At 39.4% G+C, this 27,354-nt stretch overlaps 1 protein-coding gene across 6 annotated transcripts in view; it reads right to left on the bottom strand.

Moving 5' to 3' along the window:
• The window catches only part of RhoGAP19D (Rho GTPase activating protein at 19D), a 661,344-nt gene that overhangs the window by 465,374 nt on the left and 168,616 nt on the right, over window positions 1-27,354 (bottom strand). For 5 of the 6 annotated variants that reach the window (XM_090374624.1, XM_090374649.1, XM_090374631.1 and 2 more), the window contains one exon: window positions 9,806-9,983. In XM_090374624.1, the coding sequence (XP_090230750.1) occupies window positions 9,806-9,983 (178 nt within the window). Of the gene's footprint in view, window positions 1-9,805; window positions 10,020-27,354 lie in introns of all 6 variants that reach the window. The other variant, XM_090374638.1, reaches the window with a different exon arrangement.

The raw sequence follows: 27,354 nt of genomic DNA, 5'->3' as shown, positions 1-27,354 counted from the left end.
TTTCTTAACTAATAGCATAACCCCTCCTCCCTTCCTATCCAGTCTATCCTTTCTGTAGACGTTGTACTCCGCAAATTCCAATTCTGCATTCCTTATATCTGTGTGACACCACGTCTCTGATATCCCAACAATATTTGCCTTTGATTTTCGAGCAATACCTCAAATTCATCAAATTTATTTACTAAACTCCTAGCATTGGTGTACACGCAAGTATACATGCACCTGTTTCTATTCTTAGCTACCCTAACACAACCCATGTGTTTACTTGTACCGCAATGACTTCCAGCAGTCTCTGAAATATCCTGCAACTTGTTTTTCAGGCTTCTGCTCATTCCAATAGAAGCAGTGCAAGAATCTCTTTCACCTCTGCCAGTGGCTACTGTTAATCTATTAGTCTTTGTCTCCCCCCAAACTAGCAGTTTTCCGACCCACCTAACACTGCCTTGATAGCATCAGCAAATATTCTTGCACCCTTTCTATTTAAGTGTATCCCATCCCTGTAGAAGCAATCTCTCCTGTTAACAAGTACATTCCAGGCTGAAAAAAATTCTACCCCTTGAGCCTTGCACAATCTTTCCAGGGCCGAATTGATCGACAAGGCTCTCATCATATACTCCCTCCTATCGTGTCTGGGCAGAATTGCAGACACTTTCAAATTCAACCCTACTTCACGACTTTTTTTCAACAGTGAACTGTACTTGTTAAGTAATTCCGCTGGTCTCCTACTCTTAATATCATTAGTGCCAACGTGTACAACTATATCACCTTTTGTGCCCTTAAAAGATGATATCTGCTCTACAACGTCATCAACCTTTGCCCCTGGAGGACATACCCTTGTCCTGTTCCACCTATCCTTTTTACAAAGCATGTTCCCCGTTTCCCTGACATAGAGTCACCAACAACTACTAGTTCCTGTGGAACCAGCGCATTCTGCCTTGGGGGCTGCCTCTGTGTTGCAAGATGACCAGGTGCAAGCTCTGGGGTTGATGTGGGCAGCTGAGAGCTTGATGGGCCCCTCAATTTATTTCCTTCGAGGGCATCCACCCTGTCCTTCAAGGTCTCATATAGGCCCTTAACAATGCCGAGTTGTCGCCTAATTTCCTTGCACTCCTTGCATCGTGCACACACAAAGACATCCCCCATGGCAGTATCATGTCCCGTACCCTATTGCTCCGCAAACATCAAGCAAACAGTGCATCTTAAAAGGCTGTGATTCAGAGGGCAACTGTCCCCCTCAGTTCTCCCCTGAGTCACAGCACTCCCCTTAGCTTGAGCCTTTTGCTTTGCTGCTCTGGTCAGAGTCATGATTTCGATTTAAACGTCAATAAAATTACAATTTCAAAACAAAATTAAAACCTTAAACTTGTATCCTATCACAGTTATAACGCTATATTTATTTTTCAGTATCGAGTGTTATCTACGAGTTCCCTTTATATAACTTCCGTATCAAGTATGTATTAATTATTTGTTACGTTTGTACTCTAAGTCGTTATATATATATAGTTAAAAGTACAATTTAATTGACAATGAAGTTTAACAAGATTAATAGATTTACTGATTAACTGACAATATTATTATATTATATTATGCACTATACTATACAAAGCTAATGCTATCGAATTCCGGATATGCTGTATCGTGTTACAATGGCAGTAATTACGAACGGTACTTCTACAGACTCTTTTGATTAACTTCGAAAACTCACTGTCTCAATTTAGAATAAACTAAGGATCCTGACTAGGTCTATAGCTACTTATAGATAATAATTTGATATAACAATTGGTTAATAAATCGGCTAAATACGGTTAAAACCTCTCGTTCAACGGAGCTGCAATTTGTAACAAGTGGATTTGATACCGTTACCGATACTAAGTAATACCCACTAAATCTCTATCAAGTTAACTTTAAACCAAGTATCGTAACTAGGAATATAAAACTACTCTAGAAAATAAGTAAAATAAATCTCTATCAAGTTAACTTTAAACCAAGTATCGTAACTAGGAATATAAAACTACTCTAGAAAATAAGTAAATATGCCAATTTAAGCTAATAAAACAGAAAATAAATCAGAAAAAACTTCTCTTCTCCAGGAGTTGCAAAATAGCTGCGGCCGTACAGGTTAACTTCGAACCAGCAACCCAAAATAGTTTATCATCTTCCAGAGGGTATACAGCACATACCCAAGAATATATATGCGCACGCGCACGCGCACACACACATATATATATAAATAATTTTGATATCATATACTTGGATTTCAGGAAAGCTTTTGATACTGTTGCACATCATAGAAGACTGCTGTACAAATTGGAGAGGTATGGCATTAAGGGTAAGTTGCTACATTGGATAAAGGGATGTTTCGGATGGGAGCCAACAGAGAGTGGTAATCAACGGACACTGCTCTTCATGGACAAATGTCATTAGTGGAGTTCTCCAGGGTACGATGCTGGGCCCATTGTTGTTTAGTGTATTCATCAATATTGATGCAGGTATATCAGGATTAAAGTCCAAGTTTGTGGATGATACAAAAGTTGGAAGGGTTATTGATGACAGTAAAGACAGTATGCTACTCCAACTGGATCTAGACAAGCTGGGAAAATGGGATGAGAACTGGCAAATTAGCTGCACAATTACCTGGGGGTAATTGTGCAGCTAAATATGAAGTTTGCTGAGCAGTGCAGATGGGCTGCCAGGGCAGGTCATGGAGCCCTGTCAATGATATATAGGAATTTTGCTAGCAGGGACAGGGAGGTGATTATCCTGTTGTACAAGGCAATGGTCAGGCCACACCTAGAGTACTGTGTACAGGTCTTGAGATCCCGTTTTAGGAAGGATGTAGAGTTGCTAGAATGAGTACAAAAAAGGGCAACAATTACCTGGGGGTAATTGTGCAGCTAATTTGCCAGTTCTCATCCCATTTTCCCAGCTTGTCTAGATCCAGTTGGAGTAGCATACTGTCTTTACTGTCGTCAATAACCCTTCCAACTTTTGTATCATCCACAAACTTGGACATTAATCCTGATATACCTTCATCAATATTGATGAATACACTACACAACAATGGGCCCAGCAACAAAGGGCACAAAAGGTGATATAGTTGTACACGTTGGCACTAATAATATTAAGAGTAGGAGACCAGCAGAATTACTTAACAAGTACAGGTCACTGTTGAACAAAAGCCGAGAATTAGGGTTGAATTTGAAAGTGTCTGCAATTCTGCCCAGACACGACAGGAGGGAGTATATGATGAGAGCCTTGTCGATCAATTCCCTGGAAAGATTGTGCAAGGCTCAAGGGTAGAATTTTTTTCAGCCTGGACTGTACTTGTTAACAGGAGAGATTGCTTCTACAGGGATGGGATACACTTAAATAGAAAGGGTGCAAGAATATTTGCTGATGCTATCGAGGCAGTGTTAGGTGGGTCGGAAAACTGCTAGCTTGGGGGGAGACAAAGACCAATAGATTGACAGTAGCCACTGGCAATCTATGAAAGAGATTCTTGCACTGCTTCTATTAGAATGAGCAGAAGCCTGGAAAACAAGTTGCAGGATATTTCAGAGACTGCTGGAAGTCATTGCGGTACAAGTAAACACATGGGTTGTGTTAGGGTAGCTAAGAATAGAAACAGGTGCAGGTATACTTGCGTGTACACCAATGCTAGGAGTTTAGTAAATAAATTTGATGAATTTGAGGTATTGCTCAAAACATCAAAGGCAGATATTGTTGGGATATCAGAGACGTGGTGTCACACAGATATAAGGGATGCAGAACTGGAATTTGGGGAGTACAACGTCTACAGAAAGGATAGACAGGATAGGAAGGGGGGAGGGGTTATGCTATTAGTTAAGAAACACATAAAAACCAAGGAAGTGAAGCCAGTCGACATCGCCGGACAGTGCACTGTTGAGTCAGTTTGGTGTGACATAAGCATTGGGAGATCAAAATTGAGAGTAGGAGTGTGCTATAGGCCTAATGACTCTGATGAGTATAATAAGGAACTGTACAGGGAAATAGAGTGGGCCAGTAAATCAGAGAGTCTTATAATGGGAGATTTTAATTTCCCAGATATTGACTGGAATTTGGGGGCTGGTTACTCACACACTAGCAGGGCTTTTGTGGATTTATTGGATGATTGTTTTCTACATCAGCATGTTCGGGAGGCAACTAGAGGGAGTAATACTCTTGATTTGATTATCAGCAGTGATTCTTCATGCATTAAGAATCTGCAGATAAATGAACCACTAGGTGGCAGTGATCAGAGTGTGCTGAAGTGGGATTTACTCAAAGAGGTAACTACCATTAGGGGTAAAGGGAAGGGTTATTGCTTCCGTAATGGCGACTACGATGGACTGAGACAGTATTTAAATTCTATACAGTGGGACCAACTGATGATGTTACCAACAGCAAATTCAAAATGGGAAGCATTCAAAGAACTTATCTTGGAAGCTACTAGGCTACTAGGCTTAGCTCTAGCAACTAAGAAATATTGTTCAAAGTTTAGGCCAAAATGGATGTCAGATGAACTAATGAGGCATATGGCAGAGAAGAAAAATGCATGGGATACTTACAAATTAACACATGACACAGAAGCCTATGATAGATACAAGTTGATAAGCAACCAAGTTACAAAGGAGGTTAGGCAGGCAAAGGCAGATTACGAGAAATCCTTGGCAAGGGATGCAAAGAAAAACAGAAAAGAGTTCTTTACTTATGTTAACTCTAGAAGGAAGGGGATGAATCAGATTGGTCCACTTGATATTGCTGGGTCAACTGTTGATGATCCTGCTCAGGTAGCTAACAAACCAAATGAATATTTTGCATCGACATTCACACATGAGAAGTTATTCAGCAAGGGGAATGCCAGAGGTGTAATCAGCTCTAGCAGTAAGCTACAGAATCTTGAAATAACTGGGAGTAAAGTGGAGGAGAAACTGTTGAAGATAAACACAAGAAAGGCACCCGGGGTGGATGGGATCTATCCAGTTATATTAAAGGAGGTAGCAAAGGAAGTAAGCAAACCCTTAGCCATAATTATGAGAGCTTCCTTGGACTCAGGGGAGGTACCCATAGACTGGAAATGTGCAAATGTGACCCCAATATATAAAGCAGGATCAAAGGCTGACACAAGTAATTATAGACCTGTGAGCTTAACTTCTGTTCCAGGAAAATTAATGGAGGCACTGGTTAAAGAAGCACTGCAGGATCATTTAGACAAGACTTCAGTTATAGCTCAGACACAGCATGGTTTTGTTAAGGGAAAGTCTTGCCTGACCAACTTGATTGGATATTATGATGCAGTCACAAAAGAACTGGATGCAGGGAATAACTTTGATATTATATACTTGGATCTTAGAAAGGCTTTTGATACTGTTGCACATGGAAGACTGCTACACAAATTGGAGCAGTGTGACATTGGAGGCAAATTGCTGCTATGGATAAAGGGGTGGTTGAGGGGGAGAAGACAGAGAGTGGTAATCAATGGACACTGCTCATCGTGGACTAATGTTATTAGTGGAGTCCCTCAGGGCTCAGTGTTGGGTCCATTATTGTTTTCTGTATTTATAAATGATATTGATGATGGTATATCAAGCTTAATGTCCAAGTTTGCAGATGATACAAAGGTTGGCAGGGTTGTCAAGGACACTACTGACACTATGCTGCTGCAACAGGATCTGGAAAGGTTGAGCAGATGGGCTGAGCAAATGAAGTTTAACATTGACAAATGTAAAGTACTACACATGGGAAACAGCAACTCCAGAGCAACGTATCAACTCTGTGGTACTACACTGACAGTGGTAGAGAATGAAAGGGACTTGGGGGTGGTTGTGCAGGCAGATATGAAGTTCTCTGAGTAGTGCAGACGGGCTGCAAGAGTAGCTCATGGAGTATTGTCAATGATATACAGGAATTTTTCCAGCAGGGATAAGGAGGTGATTATTCCATTGTATAAGGCAATGGTCAGGCCACACCTAGAGTACTGTATACAGGTCTGGAGGCCTCATTTCAAGAAGAATGTAGAGCTGCTGGAACGAGTAAAGAGAAGGGCAACAAGATTAGTGAATGGAACAAAGGGGTGCTCTTACGAAGAAAGGCTTAAGTTTTGCAAATTACAGTGTCTGGAGACTAGGCACCAGCGAGGTGATCTGATAGAGGTGTATAAAGCCCTGAATGGTTTAAGCATGCTCAATGCTGATGGGATTCTTCCTCTAGCTCAGAAAAATCACCTGAGAGGGCATAAATTCAAATTGAGGAAAGACAGATGTAGGATAGACGTGAGGAAATTTGCCTTTAGCCAGCGGGTGGTTGGTTGGTGGAACAGACTTCCATCACTTGTGGTGGAGGTTAATAGCCTAAATAAGTTTAAGGCTCAGCTGGACAGGTATTTGGAACGAACAGAGGGTTGAAGTGGAAGTGGGTTTTTTTTTTTTTTTTTTTTTTTTTGGCTGATGCTGCATAAGCTTGCTTTCTTGCATCAAATGCCTCTACTAATGCTAACAACATTGGTGAGGGGAACAAAGAGGTGTTCTTACTAAAAAAGGCTTGAGTTCTGCAAATTGCAGCGCCTGGAGAATAGGCACCTGTAAGGTGATCTGATTGAGGTGTATAAGGCCTTGGATGGGTTGAGCAAGCTGAATGCTGATGGGATTCTTTCTCTTGCTAGAATAAGAACCTGAGGGGGGCATAGATTCAAATTGAGGAAAAAACAGTTGTAGAATAGATGTGCGGAAATTTGCCTTTAGCCAGCAGATTGGTGGAACAGACTTCCATCTTTTGTTGTGGAAGTTGATAGTCTAAATAAATTTAAGGCTGAGCTGGACAGGCAATTTGGAACGAATGGATGAGTTTTTTTTTTTTTTTTTTTTGGCTGATGCTGCATAAGCTTGCTTTCTTGCATTTTATGCCTCTACTAATGCTAATGCTATATATATAAACCCAGAAGGTATTCGCTATACACCTAAAAAATCCATAGTATACAGCATATACCTGAGTATATTCTCCAGTACAGCCCTGCACCCACCTATCAACTCAGTGAATGCAATATATTTATCTGCTATTACAACATAAAATGTTAATTTTATGCTGCTGTAAATTGGATAAATTACTGAAATGAACCAGGTGTGGTTCACCATTAGGACTTTTCTTCGTTCCTTCATGCAGCTGTTCAAACATTCCCACAGTTGCATAGGAATGCCTTGGCATTGGGGCAGGTGCAAAGGGTGCTGGTATCAGTCAGAAGTGTGCCTCTGACAGGCCACATCAGTTTCATGCCAAGCTATTTCCACACCCAAGGCTAGCTGACAAAATGCACCACTGGATGATGTCACATCAGAATGAGAGCAGAGGGTGGGGTGAAAATTAATTTTTGCCAAATTGCATGTTTTCAGAGGGCGATTCAAGCTTGATGCATCCTTAAATCTGAGTACATACTGCATAGCAGCATAGATCTATTTGCAGTCGAGAACATAACTTTGAAGGGACTAACAGGCAACCGCTCCATCAGAGCATGCTCTAAAGCATAGCAATTCACAATTCACACATTGTGTGTGTTCTACGATACTGAATAAGTTAGAAGTTATAAATAATGTGTATAGTGTTTTTGTGCTTGCTATATAAACAGGTAATCATGAATTGTGATTCATAATTTAAATAAAACAACAAACCAGAGCCTACTGTCCAAATGTGGAATATGCCTTGATCTGCCCACTGGCTATGGATACATAGAAAACTGTTGTTGTTATTTTGGTTTTTAGGAGCATTAGCAATTAAGGCCATATTGCTCCGGGGATATGCAGTTGTCATTCCCTGACCTTTCCACATCCTCAAGGGCTTGAATCCTAGTCTAATCAAGAAGCATGTGCTACGCACTGCTACTCCTGCCCACCTAGCTATGGAGGTGCCATACATAGAAAGCAGTACCAGCTCGACTTCTCGGTATATGGGACAGGTAGTTGGATATGTTTTACGGGTATCACTTGCAGATGGATCTTTAGCTCTTAATTCGTGCCTCTCAGCAGCACTATTGTTTAAATTGCTTGGAGGTCAGAGGTGTGAACAATGTGTGCCCAGTTAAGTATCTCGTAATCCATTCATTATATGGAAAATTTACTTCGTTCTATGGAAACTATTTTAAATATATCAGGGGGAATTTAAAAAAAATTCTGCTAAATAGAAAAATTGGCTATAACGAATTCTGTTAAACAGAGGCCCAACTGTACTTATACCCAGCTTTTAGCTTTGTACTCAGCAGTAATTTTTATACAAGGTATAATACTGTTTTTTTAATTGAGTCATTTAATGTATAGTCGATCATGCTTACTTTATACACTGAGTTTTAACCTTGGTTCACCTTATTTATAATATCCTTTGGGATAATATGCCATTGTTAAAACATTCCCAAGCAGTATGTAACTTTGTAATATTGATCAGAACTGTTTTACATGCAGAAGTCAGGTGTGATACTGTAAAATTTTAACCAACAGCATAAGATAATACCTAGTGTTTAACTATTGTTCCTCTATGTGGATATTCCTTCAGTTCATTGATAAAAAGATTTAAAAGCAGCATGTCACTGTCTAATTTCTAGAGCTCTTTTATATGTGAAAGTAGTGCATTCTGTCAGTGTGGCAATTTGTGATTACTAACAGCATTTGAGTAACATGAACAGACACAAAATTGCACATTGCAAGATCAAGCCTGTAAGCTTCCACAAAAAGGTACACAGCCCATTATAGCTGCTATGCTGTAATATCAGCTGCAATAAAACAGTTACAATCAAGTTGTAAACTCTTTGGCATCTGCCATCCAGAATATAAATGGACATTTGTTTTAAAACAAAAATAACAGAAACAAACCATTTATATGCCATCAATAGTTTTTGTTGATTAGCAAAAGTCTTCAAATGGCCATATAACCATTCTCATTTGGCAAATGGTTATAATGGCCACTACAACCAACTCCCAGCATAAAATTAAATTTGTGCATCTATTTGTTACAGAGCTTATTCTTCCATTTAATATTCCAGTCAATTTAATTACATTAAGAGAGGTTAGAAAAATCTGCAAAATGGCAACCTAGCAGAATATATTAAAAAAAAAAAAAAAAAAAAAGGTAAAGTGCAGCCATTATCAACCCACTGCAGGATGGAAGCCTCCTCAACAATTCATGCTGAGGGAAATGGACCATAATCTGCCAAGCTGGGGCCTCCGTAGCCGAGTGGTCAGGAGCAGGAGTGCAGTAGCACACGCTCTTTGAGTAGACCGGGGTTCAAGCCCCCGACTGCTGAATACGGTCGATCTGCCAACCCGCACTGGACCAGCATGGCAGATTATGGTCCATTTCCCTCAGCATGAATTGTTGAGGAGGCTTCCATCCTGAAGTGGGTTGATAATGGCTGCGCTTTACCTTTTTTTTTTTTTTTTTTTTTTTAACATATCAGAAAGCTTTGTCATCACTTATGTTGAAATGCTGTTATATCCTCACTCAATATGAAACTATGCTACTGATTGAGCACATGTTTGCATACTACTACAGTAAATATTGGAGTAATTCTGACCAAGCAGACACAACTTTCATTCTGCATTTGCTGATAAAGAGCAGTTTGAGTGCTGTTTACTGAGGAAAAGTGAGCATCGTGGAAAAGTTGCTAGTAAATTTTCTATAAACTTTTTGTTCATCTTTGCCAAAAACACAGTCGTTAATTTTTGTGACCCCTCATATCATTCATGCTAACCGTTCAGTATAGGTTACTTATCTAAGAACACTACCAAACCTCAGATTACATAAAACAAAATATGATTTGACATACCTTTGTTGAATAAGGCAAATAATTTCTTTGTAAGACTTTCCTGTTAGGGGCTGGTTATTGATAGTAATAATTCTATCTCCGGTCATCAAGCCTGCTTGGTGAGCTGGAGTACCTTCCTGAACTTCGCGAATGAAGATAGTGTCCATAGGCTCTGCCTCTTCCTGCTTCCATGGTGCTTCTAGTCAAGGGAAAGATTCAAAATTTGTAGTTCCCCCTAACAAAGACAATAATTATACATAAATTATATTTCATAATAAAACTTCACTAATTTACAGAAATTGTGATAAGAAACTAAGCTTTTTTTTTTTTTTTTTTTTAAAGTAATGGTCACTACGAGAAATATGTAAGTATAATTTAACGGGACCATGATTCTGTTGGGTTGGCCCTAACAGCACATTCTGTCACAGTTCTTTTCAGAGTTGTAATAAATATAAATGAACTGTAATGAAAACTGATTTGAATTAGGTAAATTTTTCCATTCATAAGAAAACCTCAATTTTTAAAATAAAACCTTGCATCTCCTTTTTTTTTTTTTTTCCCTAAAACAGTTTAAAGTACCTATAGTATAGTCCATTCCGGTTATTTGGGACACATCAGGCCCTAGTGCATTTTGGCCCGATTAAGCGGCTGCCCCAATTATCCAAAGTTTCACGTAAAGAGTTAAAAATATAATGTACCCCCCCCCTTTACAATTGGTTCGCTGTACAATCAAATCACGTTACGATGGAGTCACCATCCACAGGCTATAAAAGCAAGGATATATTATCCACAGGCTATAAAAGCAAAGATATATTAAAAATTTACCCTTTATTACCTTACCAATTAAAAAATTAAATGATACGTGAAAATCGGAAGAATATACGTCATAATCAAAATAATTAATACGTACTGTAATAAGTACATACGAACTAGTTGACATTTCTGTTCACTGACGTATGTCGGTGGGGTTAAAATTTAAAACAGTAAAAAGATAAGCAATCAATAACAAAGAACACGGCACACACACAAATTGCATGTAACACGATACGTGCAAGTGAGAACGGAGTAACGAGTTACAAAGCTTTAAAAATAGGAATGAAGAGAAGATCCGAAAATTAATTTTTTTATATGATTGAAGATTTCATGGAAGTGTAAACACATTTCACCATAATAACCCACAGAATTCCAGCTGTCGGTATTATCGCAAATTCAGTAAGATCGAGTTTACTGTCTGTTTATGATAGATTTCACTAACAGAAAAGCCCAATAAACTGGTGACTGCTAATTGTTTTTGTTTTATGGTTGTGACCTCCAGAATTTCGATCGAACTACGTGGTACCGTTGGAGACAATCGTAGGGTAATCTCCAGTGCTGCAGTCTCCTGCCCCAATTAAACTACATACTATCCCAATTAAGCGAAGTAAACCCTGGCTATTTTCTCGATTGGTTTCTGTATTTTAAGATTTGTCTCAAATAAACGGCTGCCCCGATTAACCAGTGGCGCAAATAACCAGAATCCACTGTACTTATATTATAGGTACTTTAACTGTACATACTGTCCTTAAATCAGTTTTATTACGGTTGTATGCAACCACTGAACTTACAAATAGAATTTTTTAAAAAATGGCCACTTCTTATATACCTTGTTCTAATTTACATTTAATTCTTCTCTGAGCAAACCAGCAATTCTGATATGTAATACAGGGTAGTTATAATTAAAATGCATTACTTTGGACACCTATGGTTGGAAACTATGAATTGCACTGAGATAAAATTGGAACAAACCTGTACACACCATGATAAAATGAAATACATAAAAAAAGTGACACTAAAGCACATTTAGCACTGCATACAGCCACAAAGCACAGTTTATTTTTATCAAGTTATTAGCAGTGGCAAATGATACAAGCATTTGCCACTGCTAATTTCTGCTTATTCAGCATCAGCCCCCCCCCAAAAAAAACTTCCCATATGACCGGTCCATCCACTCTAACAGTTTGTCTATAAGGGATGGACAGATTTTAGTATTAGCATTAGTAGAGGCATACAATGCAAGAAAGCAAGCTTATGCAGCATCGGGGGGGGGGGACCCTCCTATTTCATCCCTCCATTCGTTCCAAATGCCTGTCCAGCTCAGTCTTAAATTTATTTAGGCTATTAGCCCTTCACAACAAAAGATGAAAGCTTGTTCCACAAATTAAATACCTGCTGCCTAAAGGCAAATTTCCACACATCTATTCTACAACTATCTTTCCTCAATTTGAAACTGTGCCCACTCAGGTTCTTAGTCTGAGCAAGACGAAGAATCCCATCAGCATTCAGCTTGCTCAACCCATTCACAAGGCCTTATACACCTCAATCAGATAACATCGCAGGTACCTACTTTCTAGCCGTTGCAATTTGCAGAACTTAAGCCTTTCTTGGTAAGAGCACCCCCCCTTTTGTTCCCAGTTGTTGTTGTTATTTGATTTTTAGGAGCATTAGCAACTAAGGCCATATTGCTCCGGGATATGCGGTGGTCATTCCCTGACCTTTCCGCATCCTCCGTATTTAGTGGTGACGGGCTCGAACCCCGGTCTAATCCAGAAGCGAGTGCTACGCACTGCTGCTCCTTCCCACCTGGCTACGGAGGCGGCCCCCTTTTTGTTCCCCTCACCAATATTGTTGCCCTTCTATGTACTCGTTCTAGCAACTCTACATTCTTCCTAAAATGAGGCCTCCAGATCTGTACACAGTACTCTAGGTGTGGCCTGACCATTGCCTTGTATAACGGGATTATCACCTCCCTGTCCCTGCTAGCAAAATTCCTATATATCATTGACAAGACTCTATTGACCTGCCCTGGCAGCCCGTCTGCACTGCTCAGAGAACTTCATATTTGGCTGGACAATTACCCCCAGGTCTTTTTCACTTTCCACTTCCCTGAGTGTAGTACCACCCAGTTGGTATGTTTCTCTTCGGTTATTGCTACCCACATGCAGTACTTTGCGTTTGTCAATGTTAAACTTGTTGCCACTTCTCAGCCCATTTTCCCAACTTATGTAGATCCAGTTGGAGTAGCATACTGTCATTACTGTCGTTAACCACCCTGCCAACTTTGTATCATCTGCAAACTTGGACATTAAACCTGGTTTACCTTCATCAATATCATTTCATTCTTTTGTATATTTATCAATATCATTGATAAATATACAAAACAACAATGGGCCCTACACAGAACCCTGGGAACTCCACTAACATTTGTCCACGAACAGCAGTGTCCATTGATTACCACTCTCTGTTGTCTTCCACTCAACCATCCCCTTATCCATTGTAACCTTGAACAAATTGGAGAGGTATGGCATCAGCCAAACCTCTCCAATTTGTACAGCAGTCTTCCATGTGCAACAGTATCAAAAGCTTTCCTGAAATCCAAGTATATGATATTAAAATTATTTTTGGCATTCAGTTCCTTTGTGACCACATCATACAAAGGGTACTAGGAAAGTTTTGCAATATGACGCAACAATGAATCACAGGAAGCTGCTTGTTGCTGCATGTTGAGACATGTTCATACGTGCATAGTAGCCGCCGCGCCAAGTCGATGGGCTCAGTTATTCATTAGTAGTGAGAGTGTAAAGTGCTTGCGATTGGCATCGTGGTCACGAAATGAGATAAGGACAGTTTTGCGGTATAATTTCGTGCGTGGTTTAACCATAGACCAGTGCTTAGAAGAAATGACTCTTGCGCTAGATGATGATTGTCCACATCATCATGTGGTATAGAGAATTCCAAAGGGGAAATTTCACTCTGGAGGATTCTGAGAGGCCGGGAAGGCCACGAACGTCAGTTACGGAGGAAAACGTTACTGCTGTGAGGAAAATGCTTGACGAAAACAGGCGAGTGACCTACCAACAGATAGAGGATACTTTGGGCCTAAATGCACCAGCAATTCGTTCGATTCTGCAAGATCATTTGCACGTGAAGAAACTTTGTTCTCTCTGGGTACCGCATCAACTGACTGAAGAGCAGATGACACGACGTGTGACTTGGTGCCGGGAGATGTTAAAAAAGTTTGATAAGGGACAATCTCGGTATGTGAACAACATCGTGACAGGTGACGAGACTTGGCTGTACTATTACGATCTGCCGACCAAGGCTCAAAACAAAGTTTGGGTCTTTGATGATGACGACACACCCGTAATTGTCAGAAAATACCGATCTGTAAAGAAGAAAATGATAGCTGTATTTTTCAAATCGAGTGGAATTGTGGAACGTGTCGTTTTGGACACACAGAAGACAGTCACAGCTAAGTGGTATACTGAACAATGCCTGCCTAAAGTCATTGGATCTATGAAGAACCTGCAGCCAAAGTCAAGAATGGACACCTGGTACCTCTATCACGATAATGCTCCAGCTCACCGCGCCAAAGCCTGCATCGAATATTTGACCACGACAGGACTGAAACTTCTCGAGCACCCTCCCTACAGTCCAGACCTTGCTCCCTGCGACTTTGCACTGTTCCCGCATGTGAAAATGAAGCTAAAAGGGAGGCGGTTTTCCAGTGATGAGGACCTTCTACGGGCTTGGGACAACGAGTGTGCTTTACTCCCTAGTGAAACTTGGCAGAACTGGTTTAAAGATTGGTTTCGGAGGATGGAGAGGTGTATTGAATGTAGAGGAAATTACTTTGAAAAAATTAAATAAACAAAGCTGTATTGCAAAACTTTCCTAGTACCCTTTGTAGTAAGCAATCAAATTGGTCAGACAAGACCTCCCTTTGAAAAACCCATGCTGTGTCTTAACTATTACTGCAGTCTTGTCTAGATGATCCTGCAAGGCTTCTTTAAACAGTGATTTCATTTTTTTCTCTGGAACACAAGTTAAACTAACTGGTCTGTAGTTACTTGTGACACCTTTTGAACCTCCTTTGTGAATTGGTGATACATTTGCACACCTCCAGTTCATGGGGACCACCCCTAAGTCCAAGGAAAATCTCATAATTATTGCTAAGCATTTGCTTACTTCCTTTGCTGCCTCCTTCATATAACTGAATAGATCCCATCCACCCCCAGGTGCTTTCCTTATGTTTAACTTCAACAATTTCTCCTCCACTTTGCTCTCAGTTATTACAAAATCACTCAGTTTCCTGTTAGCGTTTGATAAACTTCTGGCACTCCCTTCATTGAATAACTCTTCATGTGTGAATATAGATGCAAAATACTCATTCAGTTTATCAGCTACCTGAGTATGATCAACCCATCTATGTTAATAGTCAACCCATCTGTGTTAAGTGGTCCAATCTGATTCATCCCTTTCCTTTTAGAGTTTACATAAGTAAAGAACTCCTTGCTGTTTTTCTGTGCATCCTTTGCCAAAGATTTCTCATAATCTGCCTTTGCCTACCTAACCTCCTTTGTAACTTGATTACAGACTAGTTTGTACCTGCCATAGGCTTCTGTATCGCCTGGTATTTTATATGCATCCCATACATTCTTCTCCTCTGCCACTAGCCTCATTAATTCATCTGAAACCCATTTAGGCCTAAACTTTGAACAGTATTTCTTAGTTGGAATGAAAAGCCTAGCAGCCTCCAAAATTAAGTCCCTGAAGGCTTCCCATTTAGAATTCAATGTTGGTAACATCATCAGCTGATCCCACTGTACAGAATTTAAAATCTGTCTGAGACCTCTATAGTCACCTTTACAAAAGCAAAAGCCCTTCCCTTTAGCCTTGATGATAGTTACATCTTTAAATAATTCCCACATTAATACATTGTGATTGCTGTCGCCCAGTGGTTCCTTTATCTGCAGATTCTTAATGCATGAAGAATCACTACTGATAATCAGATCACGAGTATTACTCCCTCTGGTTGCCTCTTGAACATGTTGCTGTAGAAAACAGTCATCCAATAAATCCACAAAAGTCTTGTTGGTGTGCGAGTGACCAACCCACAAGTTCCAGTCAATATCTGGAAATTAAAATCTCTCATTATAAGACATTCTGATTTACTGGCCCACTCTATTGCTCTGCACAATTGCTCATTATACTCATAAGATTCATTAGGCCTATAACACACACCTACTCTCATTTTTCCTTTCTCAGTGCTTATGTCACACCAAACAGACTCAACACTGCATTGTCCACCAACATCAATTGGATGCACTTCCTTAGATTTTATGTGTTTCTTAACTTACAGCATAACACCTCCTCCCTTCCTACAGGGCTTTCCAATAGTAACGCTCGATTTTTGTAACGCAATAAAACAAATTGTGAGAGTGATAGTGATCTATTTTTATTTTTATTATGAAGTATATGTGTTAACATTATGTTTTAAAAATTATATCAGATAAATGTCCGCCGCGGCTTTGTCTGGTTTGGTTAATCCTGGATACCCAATTGGTGATGACGTTATCGCATAAAAGTGGCTCAAATTCAGCAATAACGCGCCTAATGTTGGCCTTTAAGGCGGCAACTGTCCGTGGTTTGTTAGCATAGACTTTGGATTTTAGAAAGCCCCCAGAGAAAAAAATCCAGTGGCGTTAGGTCGCAGGATCTGGGCGGCCAATTAACGTCACCATTTCGCGATATAACGGAACCTTCAAATTTCTCATGCAATAGTGTTACTGTATCACGTGCCGTATGGCACGTAGCACCGTCTTGCTGAAACCAAATGTTTGTTAGATCGATTCCATCCACTGCAGGCCAAAAAAAATCTCTTATCATAGCCCTGTATCGCTCACCGTTGACCGTAAGTGCCACTTCTTCTTTGTTTTCGAAAAAATACCGACCGATTATTCCGCCGGACCAAAGTGTACACCATACCGTAACTTTTTCGGAATGTAGTGGGACCTCATGAATCTCCCGTGGGTTTTCGTCGCTCCAAATTCGGCAATTTTGCTTGTTAACAAAGCCACTTAACCAGAAATGAGCCTCGTCACTAAACATTATTTTTCGCCCAAAATCAGGATCGACCTCCAACTGCTCTAGCGCCCAATCAGCGAATGCACACCGCTGCGCATGATCGTTGGGCTTTAGTTGTTGGGTTAATTGCACTTTATAAGGGTGAAGCCCTAAGTCCTTATGCAGGATTCGCCAAGTTGTCGTCGAAGACAGGCCAGGTTCTTGAACCCAACGCGGAATGGACTGTTGCGGATTCTCACGCACACTTTCCCGGACTGCAGCAATATTTTCAGCGGATCTTGCGTTTCGCTGACGTACAGGCACTTTCAGATTTGCCACAGACCCAGTTGCTTCGAATTTGTTTATTAAACGGTGAATTGTGGATTCTGAAGGACGTTCGTCGACACCATAAACTGCACGGAGTGCACGAAACGTTTGACGAATAGAACATTGGTTTTGATAATAATTTTTTACAATTTCGACTCGTTGCTCAGTCGTGTAACGCTCCATAATAAAATGCAGAGACTAACTGAATACGGCTACCAAAGATACCACCTGTGTGACTGTCGACTTCGTCATGCGCTGTTGCCAAACATCGAGCGTTACTATTGGAAAACCCTTTATATGCATTGTACTCACCAAATTCCAACTCTGCACTGTCTATATCTGTGTGACACCACATCTCTGATGTCCCAACATCTGCCTTTGATGTCTTCACTAGCACTTCAAACTCATCAAATTTATTAACTATACTCCTAGCATTGGTGTACATGCAAGTATACGTGCACCTGTTCCTGCTCCTAGCCACTCTAATACAGCCCATCTATTTACTTGTTCCACTATGACTCCCAGCAGTCCTGGAAATCTCCATTATCATGCTTTCCAGTCTGCTGCCCATTCTAATAGAAGCATTGCAAGAATCACTTTTGCCTCTGCCTGCGGCCACTGTTAACCTTTTAGTCTGTGTATCCCCCCATGTTAGCAGTTTTCCGACCCACCTAACACTGCCTCGATAGCATCGGCAAATTTGTTCTTACTTGAATATTTAAACTACGTACTTATACATCAGATGGAATATTATTCCAACAATCAATTACCTGCTTGCTGAAGGCAAACTTCTGCACACCTATCTTCAATTTGAATGGATGGTTGGAGGATTTATCTTCCTTCATATGCATAGTCTGAGTAAGCGGAAGGAGTCCATTAGCATTAAACTTACTCAATCCACTCGGAGTTTTTAACAATGCAACCATATCCCTTGATGTGTCATCACCAGAGGCTGCAATTTACAGAACTGAAACTTTCCTAGTATGAGCATCCTTTTGTTCCCCTCAGTAATCTTCTTTCTCTTCTCTGCACCCACTCCAACTGATCCACATCCTTCCACATGTGAGACTTCCAAACCTGTATGCAGTATTCAAGGTGTGGTCTAACCATAGCCCTATATAACAAAATAAATACTTACTTATCCTTAATGGCAAAATTCTTGTATATCACTGATATAACCCCATGGGATGTCCTAAAAGATTGAATGCACTGATCAGAAAAATTCATATCTAACTGCAGAATTACCAAGATCTTTTTCATTCTACACTACCCAGAGTGCAGTACCAAATAGTTAGTGCATAAATCTGGGATTACTACTCCCTGTATGAAGTAACTTGCATTTGTCAATTTAAACTTCAATTATCACTTTTCAGCCTATTCCTAATTACTGTCATTTACTCTGGCAAGGTATTAAGCCTTATATGTCTTTATCAATATTACTAATAAATACTGAAAACATTTATTGAAGAAGAACAGTGACCATTGATAACAAGTCTTCTCCCATTCAATCACCCCTTTCTCCATAGCAATAACTTGCCCTTAATGCCAAAATGCTCCAATTTGTACAGCAGTCTTAATTAGTTAAATCCAGTACACAATGTCAAAATTATTTTTTTGCATATGGTGCCTTTAATCATTGTGTCATGGTATCCAATCAGACTGGTCTGACATGACTGCCTGTTAACAAATCCATGCTATGACTGCAATATAAATGGATTCCTGTCTAGATAGTTACTTCATTACTTCTTTAACTGGCGACTCCATTATTTTCTCTGAAACAGAAGCAAAGTTAACAAGTGTATTACTCATATCAATCTGTGATCCCCTTGATGAATCAAAGATCCATTCACACATCTCCAGTGCATAAGTCTTGCCCTCAATCCACAGATGCTCTTGCAATCATGGCTAAAGGTTTGCTGATCTCTTTTGCTACTTCATATAATATAATTGGATAGATCCCATACACCCCAGAAGTGTTTTTTATGTTTAACTTTGACAATTTCTCTTCCACTTTCTTCTTAGTTATCACAAATTCATTCAATTCCCTATTAGAATTTGATACACTTTTGGTATACCTTCCTTAAAAATTCCTCATGTGTTAATGTGGATGCAAAATACAGTGAATACTGATCAGTGAGATCACTGGTTATTGTTATCAGCGACTAATTATCATCAGAAATGATTATCCCAATTCATTTATATTATAATGTATGTAAATTCTGCCAATTTATATTATTACACCACTGTTTATATAAATTAGGAGAAAGTGGTTTACAGAACACCTAAAATTGTGTATAACTCAAAAATTTGTCAATTATTGATGACCCCAACCAAGCCAAATAATGCTTACAACCTTGTCTCTTGGAAGTGGTACTTGTTAATTTCTCATCCATGGCACATGTCTATAGCCTTCAGGAAAAGTTGGAGATTGCCTGTAAACAAAAGTAAGTGAACAATCAAGAAAATGGTGCTTCTGTTATACAGTTGGAGAAGTTTGTAAAAGAATAAGAGAAGTTTACCTCAATATGACACACAGAACGCTTCCGCATGATACTGTCCAGAAATTAAAATGAATATATAACATTACTCCTTTACTTCAGCATTCCGACATTGAAGTAAAGGAGTTTAATTTACAGTAAAAAATAAATTGAAAACAATTAAAAATATTACATTACAGAAAAATAAATAGAAAACAATTAAAAATATTACATTACAGAAAAATAAATAGAAAACAATTAAAAAATCAATTGAACATAATAAATGTAATGTAATATTTTTGATTTTTTAATTGTTTTCAATTTACTTTTTACTATAATGTTAATTCATTTTAATTTCTGGAAAGTATCATGTGGAAGTGTTCTACGTATCATTTTGAGGTAAACTTCTCTTATTCTTTTACAAATATTGAAATCAATGAAGAACATATTGAGCATCACAGGTCTGGTTTATCCTAGCAGTTGGAGAAGGAGCAATCTAACCCACCATTGTAAAGTTACTGGAATTTAATTACACTCTCCAAACATTTGAAGTTTTCCCACAAGAGGTCATGTGATTTCACAGTCCATATATGAAGTACTGTATCGACTGTCTGCTTTCTCTGAATAGACCTGAGTTTAATTTACAATTGACATCTGTTGAGAATTTGAACCATGATTTACATTTTCTTAGAATAGAAATGTTGCAGAAATTTAGAGATTTAAGACTGATTGAAAAGAACAAAATTCTAAGTGCTTATGATGCCTCACATGGCTCAGGCCCAAAATCACGAAGGCCAGAATCCAGACATTAGAAAATAACTATAGTATCTACTATATCGTAAAAATATATGAATATAATTCTATACATTTATTAGTTTTTTTAGTAAGTAAAAATTTACTTTATAAGATTAATTTTGTATAGAAAGAATAAAAAACATAACAAAAATTAACAAACACCTCTCTCAATTTGAACATAATGTTTTCTGTTACAGAAACAAACAGTTTTAAAATACGATCAGCAAATAAAAACAACTTAATTAATTTTACTTTATTATATTGCATTTCATTGGTAATTTTTCAAATCAAATTTTGGTATTTGTATAGGGCGTTTCAGCAATAATTATAGGTACAGGCTGGTTGTTGTGGGGGTTTAATGGTGCATTAGCTGCTTTCGCTATAATGTGCCTATTCATTTATTATACAGGGTGTTTCAAAAGTGATGGTCAATAATTTAAAGGTGAACTGTACAGATTACAATATGCAAAAAAAGCCTGGTAAACATGGGTCCTTAAGTGAATAAGTGAATCGTTTTCAAGATATTGCACATTTCTAGTTGCGATCCACCACTGACAAGGTGAACTACAGAGTTAGGATCCACTACTGACAGGGTGAACTGTACAGAGTTGGGATCCACCACTGACTTGTTTGTTTAGGTTAGGTTATGCTCATTCTTTCCCCTCTCTCAATGCTCTGAGGTGTAGCAAGCATACTAGTACTTTTCAAAGGATAGTCAACATGGAAAGAGGTTACAGCAATGAAGAGTATGCGGACATGCACTTCATGTATGGTAAAGCCAAAGGCAGTGCACTCGAGGCTGCATGTTTCTACCAAGAAGCATTTCCCCACCGAAGGCGAAGGCAGCCCAACAGGTGCACATTCATCAGGGTACATCTGAACATGAGCCTTAAAGAACATGGGCGCTTCGCACATGGAGTACGAGCAGGTAGGCCCAGAAGCATAACACCTGATGTTGAGGAAAGGGTGTTAGAAAGAATAGAACAAAATCTAGGAATTTCGAAGAGGGTTGCTCTGCAAGAGCAGGTACTGAGTCATAGCAGTGCAAGGCCAATTTTACATCACCAATTACTGTACCCCTACCATATCCAGCACGTACAAGGCCTCAGCAATACAGACTACCCTCCCAGAGTGAACTTCTTCCAGTGGACGCAACAACAGTGTGTCCTGAACCCCCAATTTTTAAACAACATTTTGTTTACTGACGAAGCTGGGTTTACTCGTGATGGTATTTTAATTTTCATAACTGTCATGTTTGGTCCAACAAAAATCCTAATGCAATTCATGAGTCACAACATCAGCAAAGTTTCTTGTTGAATGCCTGGGCAGGACTACTAGGAGACCATCTAATTAGACCACATTTTCTGCCAAACAGGAGAGCTGTACCTTCAGTTCCTGCAGAATGTTCTTCCAGACCTCCTTGATGATGATGTTCCACTTCAGCAATGCCAGAACATGTGGTTATGCATGATGGTGCACCGGCACATTTTGCTCAAGTTGTGACTTGGTATCTAACTAAAAGGTATGGTCAATGGTGGATAGGTAGAGGTGGGCCTGTAATGTGGCCTCCCAGATCACCAGACTTCAATCCTATGGATTTTTGTATCTGGAGTCATATAAAAAGCTTGGTGTACAATTCTGACATTAACACAGTTGAGGAATTGCAGCGTCGGGTTGAACGAGCCTTTCAGTAAATCAGAAATGACCCAGGAATGCCTGAGAGGATTCGCAACTCAATGCAGAGAAGACTACAAACTGCATACGGATGCAAGGATAGCATTTTGAACACCTTTTGTAACATCCTGTAATATGTAACATCTGTAAAATCCTGTGGTGTTGAAACCAAAAATTAAAAATGTATTATCTTATGTTTAATAAAACCACCCTTAGCAAAGGATTAACAGTGCTCCCATAGTCAGTGGCGGATCTTAAGAGAAAATGTGCATTATCTCGAAAACAGTTCATTTGCGGCCCGATGTTCACTGGGACTTTTTTGCTTATTTTAGTATGTACTTTTCACCTTTAAATTATTGACCATCATTTTTGAAAATCTGCTTTTTCACCAATCAGATTCTCTAGAGTTATTGGTTTATGAAGATTAATCAGTGATAGGAAAGTTGAGGTTGTCTTTTCTATTGTAGGGGCAGTCAACCAGAATATATTTCACAGTCAGATTTATAGAACAATGTGGGCACTGTGGTGGATCATCTCCTGTGAGTAAATGAAGGTGGATCAGATAGATATGACTTATTCTTGCTCTTGAAAGGACTGCTTTTTATTGTCTTCATGTACGAACACTGGAGTACCAAATTTTCGGATCCTGTTTAAATTGAAAGAGCTTATTATTAGTCTGAGAGTGAAAGAGTGCTGTTCATTCTGATAGGCATGCAGCATGAATGGTTAGTGCATAGTGTGATGCTGGAATAGGGATATTGGTTAAATCTAAGGTGAATGTATTTTTTGCAGCTTTATTAGCCAGTTCATTTCCCAAAATACCAGAATGTGCTGGAATCCAACAGAAAGTGACCAGTTGATGGTGTTCTTCAATTTCTAACAATAAGCTTCTACCATAGAGAAAAGGGTGAACTATATCTGAGGAATTAGATAGTGCCATGATTGTACTGAGGGAATCAGTGTAAATAACAGATTTTAAAGAACAGTCAGAACACAGATTTTCTAAAGCTAATTTGATCGCATATAATTCAGCTGAGAAGATACTGAATTCAAATAGAAGGCTTGCTGAAATAATGATATCTGAAAACACTGCTGCTCCAACATTTGCATTAGATTTAGAGCCATCTGTATAAACTGGATAAAAATCAGTACATCTTTGAGTGTGAGCTGCATAAAGTTGTCTGACGTTTGATGCTTTTAAAATATTCTATCCCCATTGGCAGAGATAAGTTTCACAGATTAGTACAGGAGGAAGAGCCCACCAATGGTGGTTGAGAGGAAGTTGCTATCTGTTGTACAGAGTGGATGGCTGTTTGTTATTTGGTTTTTAGGAGCATTAGCAACTAAGGCCATATTGCTCGGGGATATGCAGTGGTCATTCCCTGATCTTTCCGCATTCTCCGTATTTGGTGGTGACGGGCTCGAACCCCGGTCTAATCAAGAAGCGTGTGCTACGCACTGCTGCTGCTCCTTCCCACCTGGCTATGGAGGCGCACAGAGTGGATGGAAACATTCCAAAACTGCAAAAGTTCAAGAAGGAGAAGAGTAGCTGGTTTTATTATGCTAGGTTTATTTCTATAGAGGTTTTCTAGAGGTGGATAGAAAAGGTATGACTGAATGGGGTGCGAGGCACAACTTTGTAACTTAACAGCATGTTTTAGTTTAGTAGTAGTGTTTTTCTAAGTAAAGTTAGTGGGGCTTGTGAGCATCAATGTAGAGACTTTGTGTGGGTGACATTCTAAATGCACCAAGTGCAATCCTCAAAGCACTGTGTTGAATGGGGTCAAGCCAGCGTAATGCATATCGTTCTGGCAGAATCATAGATGGGAGCACCATAATTGAGATGGAATCTGATTAATGCCTTATATAACCGAAGTAAGGAGGTACAATACGTTAGGAGAGATAAAAGTTCTGTGTATGTTTAACTTTTTTAGACAGGAAGTACATATATTTTTAATATGATCTAGGAAATTTAACTTGTCAAGGGTTAACCCTAGAAATCTGATGTTATTGGGGGACTATGATGGGGACGTTAGAAATTCAAAGTTCGAGATCTGGATAAAGTTTGCATTGTCTACAAAAATGGATAGCAACTGTTTTCTGCTGCGAGAGTCAATAGCCATTGATGCTGGTCCACTGTGATATTTTATTAAGTGATATCCGAAGCTGTTGTTCAATGGATCTCAATGAATGTTTTGGGAATGGCAGATGAAAAGGCCATCTGCATAAAGGTAAGTTTGAACTGTATTTGGAAGCTGTTTGGTGATAGAATCTATTCTAAGAGCAAAAAGAGTGGCACCCAGTACTGATCTCTGCAGATATCTTCTTCATTCATTCTTCACCTTCCCTCAGGACACCTTCCTGAGTCAACCACGTCTATCTAGTTTAGGATAGCCCCATAAGGGGTGGTGCCCATTAAAATCTCCTAGTATACAGACAGACAGTCTGTCTGTCTGTCTGTCTGTATACAGACAGGTTGAAGTATCTGCATGAAAAGATCTTCAAGATCTTTTAAAGAATAATTATGGTTTGGTTGTAAGTAGATTGACACAAGTGAATGTAGAAAGTTCTGTAGTATGTAGAAAATTCTGAACAAATACAAGAAGGTTACCCCGCAGACCAAGAGCATAAAGATCTCTCAGTATACCATAGCGCCAGGTGGTGTCAAAAGACTTTTCTATATCTATTGAAACCATTACTAATGTTCATGGTTAACAAAGGAATTACAAATGGCAAATTCAGCTTTCGCCATGAGATCCATGCACGACCTATTTTGACAAAAGCCATATTGACTATAGCTCATTAGATATTCAGACTCAATGATCCAGATGAGTCTTCTGTGTACAATTTTTTCAAGGATTATGCTGAGACAGCTTGTGAGAGACAGCTTTGTATATAGCTATGAGGGTTGGTTGGATCTTTTCCAGGGTATAGGAATGACAAAACTGTAGTGATGCCAAGAAGCTGGAAAAACATTTTCTAAATATATGTAATTGTGAAAAACCAAGAGCAGGCGCAAAGCTTTATCATCAAGATGTAGCATTAAATAATGAATCCCATCTGGCAAGGCAGCACTACTGTAGGTTGTTTTAATGGAATGCAGAAGTTCAAAATATTGCAGAGGTATATGAAAGTAAATATCATGCTTTTCTGTAGTGTTTTTAATTAGTTGGAATGATGTTGTATAGGCTAATGCTGCTGAGATTTCAGCAAACGTATTGCCCAAAACATTAGCAATATCTGAGGAACTAGATAGATCTTGCCCGTTCCAGGAAAGGATTGGAGAAGTAGGAAATTGGAGAAGTAGGAAAGTGTGGTAGGAAATATAACAGAAAGCTTTCTAATTTTTTTCCATATTATTTTGGTGTCAGTATTTCTGTTAATTAGGGGCTTAGAGGGGAACAGGCATTCTGTGTGTTATCAGACACTCAGTCTAAAACACTGATAGATCCAATATCTTTCTATTTCAGAAGATTTAAGAGAACCCCGGTTGGCCTGCCTCCCAAAAATCCACTCAAGCACGCCTTCTCGATGGTAAGCCCTGTTACGTCACTTAGGTGGCAACGAATGTGTAGAGTGGTTCTCTTCAAGATGCTTGGTCAGCATGAAGAGGAAAAGACCAAACCTTCCAGCACTACAGTAAGACAAAACAAATGGCCTTCAGTCCCCTGTGGCTTTCACTCCCCTTCTTACGGCAGCAAGAGGATCAGAGTGGAAGCAGAGGGTGCTAATTATCTCAGGGTTCAACAAGGCTGACATGCACAGAAACTGAACTTGGCCTGTTACAACATAAGATCGCTCATCAGTGAAAACAGGATATTAGAGCTGGAAAAGGAATTAGGAAATGTGAATTGGAATATCATTGGTTTGGTTGAAACAAGAAAAAGAACCGAATCACTTATAAGTTTATCAAATGGAAATCTGCTGTACACCAATGGAAACAGTGAAAGGAGTGAAAGTGGAGTTGGCTTTCTGGTCCATAAAGATATAAAAACCAACATTTTGGAATTCAAAAGTACATCACCAAGGGTGTCAAGACTACTACTCTTTCAGTAGTTCTGCTGTTTCCAGTAGTTCCCACCAAGTGCTTCCAGCATTCCTTTTTCTTGTCTCTTATGAGAGCTGTATACTGATTCCTGAGAGTTCTATAAGAATCTCTCAGTGCATCCACCTCATTTTGTGGCCAAGATGTTCTGGCTCTTTGAAAATGTCTCCTCGCCTGATGTACCCTACTTCTGAGTATAGTCAGTTCGGGGCACCACCAGGGAACTGTCTACTTCCTCGGTTTTTTCCGTGGGATAGAGAGGGTTGCTGTTTTTGTTAAAATGTTTGTCATAGTGCTTGCTCGTCCAAGCTACAGTTGCCTGATCTAGACCACTCGTTTTCCTGTTTTTGCAGCTCAGCTGCTGTATGTTCTGCAAAAATCTGCCAGTTTGCCTTTTTAAGATTATACCTTTTGATATCCAACAGAGAGTGTTGGGTTGTTTGTAATTGCCTGTTTAGTTTGAAGGAAATGGCTCTGTGATCTGATGTGGTCCAGGCTGGCTGGACACACCAGTCTGTGATTTTATAAGCTATTGAATTGGTGGCAAGAGTAACGTCAATGTCACTCTCCCACATGGTACTGCTAAAAGTTGAGAGATTATTTGGTTGGTTTAGTGAGGTGGCTATGTAGTCTGAAAGTATCTGGCCATTGTGTGTGCCTGCTCTGTCTTCCGATATTTGCAGTAGGTAGCAAGTTTGTGACTACTTACTTGGATTTATATCTTCACCTGGTCTGGAATATAGTTAAATAATGTAAAACTGTCCTACAGCACTGGTGATATGGGCACGCACTCCCAATGGGGAGCAGAGGTGACCCACCTTTGTGACTGTAAGGTCAGTATTTTTAACTACTATTGCTGTAGAAGGGACACCTGAAGTGTATTCTATTATTTTATAGCCTCTTGGGTATCCCTGAACCCTACCCATATGGGTATCCCTACCCATATGTGTGTGTAGGGTTCCTGGAGTACCAAGATATCTATATTATTTTCTTCCAATTTGAGTTTGATCTGATCTACAATGGCTCTTGCTCTTTGAGCATTCAATTGGACAAGATTTAGAGCCCTAGTCACATTCACGTTTTCAATCTGGCCCATAGTTGGTCCTAGATTGAATAAGTTTTGCCATTTTTTTATAACTGGGGCATTTATCATCCCTGATACCATGTGTATAGTCAGTCAGCCGTGCTGCCTTGCAGGTAGCACATTTTGACTGCCGAGACTTATTTTTGAAATTTTTGTAATCATGGCCAGTTACTGCACAGTGACCACAAACCGGTTCTTTCTGACTGCAGTCTCTGGCAATGTGACCATATTTATGACAGTTAAAGCAACTTTGAATAGGGAAGTGTTCTCTAAATCTATGACTGGT

The sequence above is a fragment of the Mastigoproctus giganteus genome, chromosome 1 (genome assembly GCF_048544385.1).
Source record: "Mastigoproctus giganteus isolate SK-2022 chromosome 1, ASM4854438v1, whole genome shotgun sequence".
Lineage (NCBI taxonomy): Eukaryota > Metazoa > Arthropoda > Arachnida > Uropygi > Thelyphonidae > Mastigoproctus > Mastigoproctus giganteus.
Note: the sequence above shows the minus strand (reverse complement) of the source record. Positions and strands in the feature narration are given on the sequence as shown.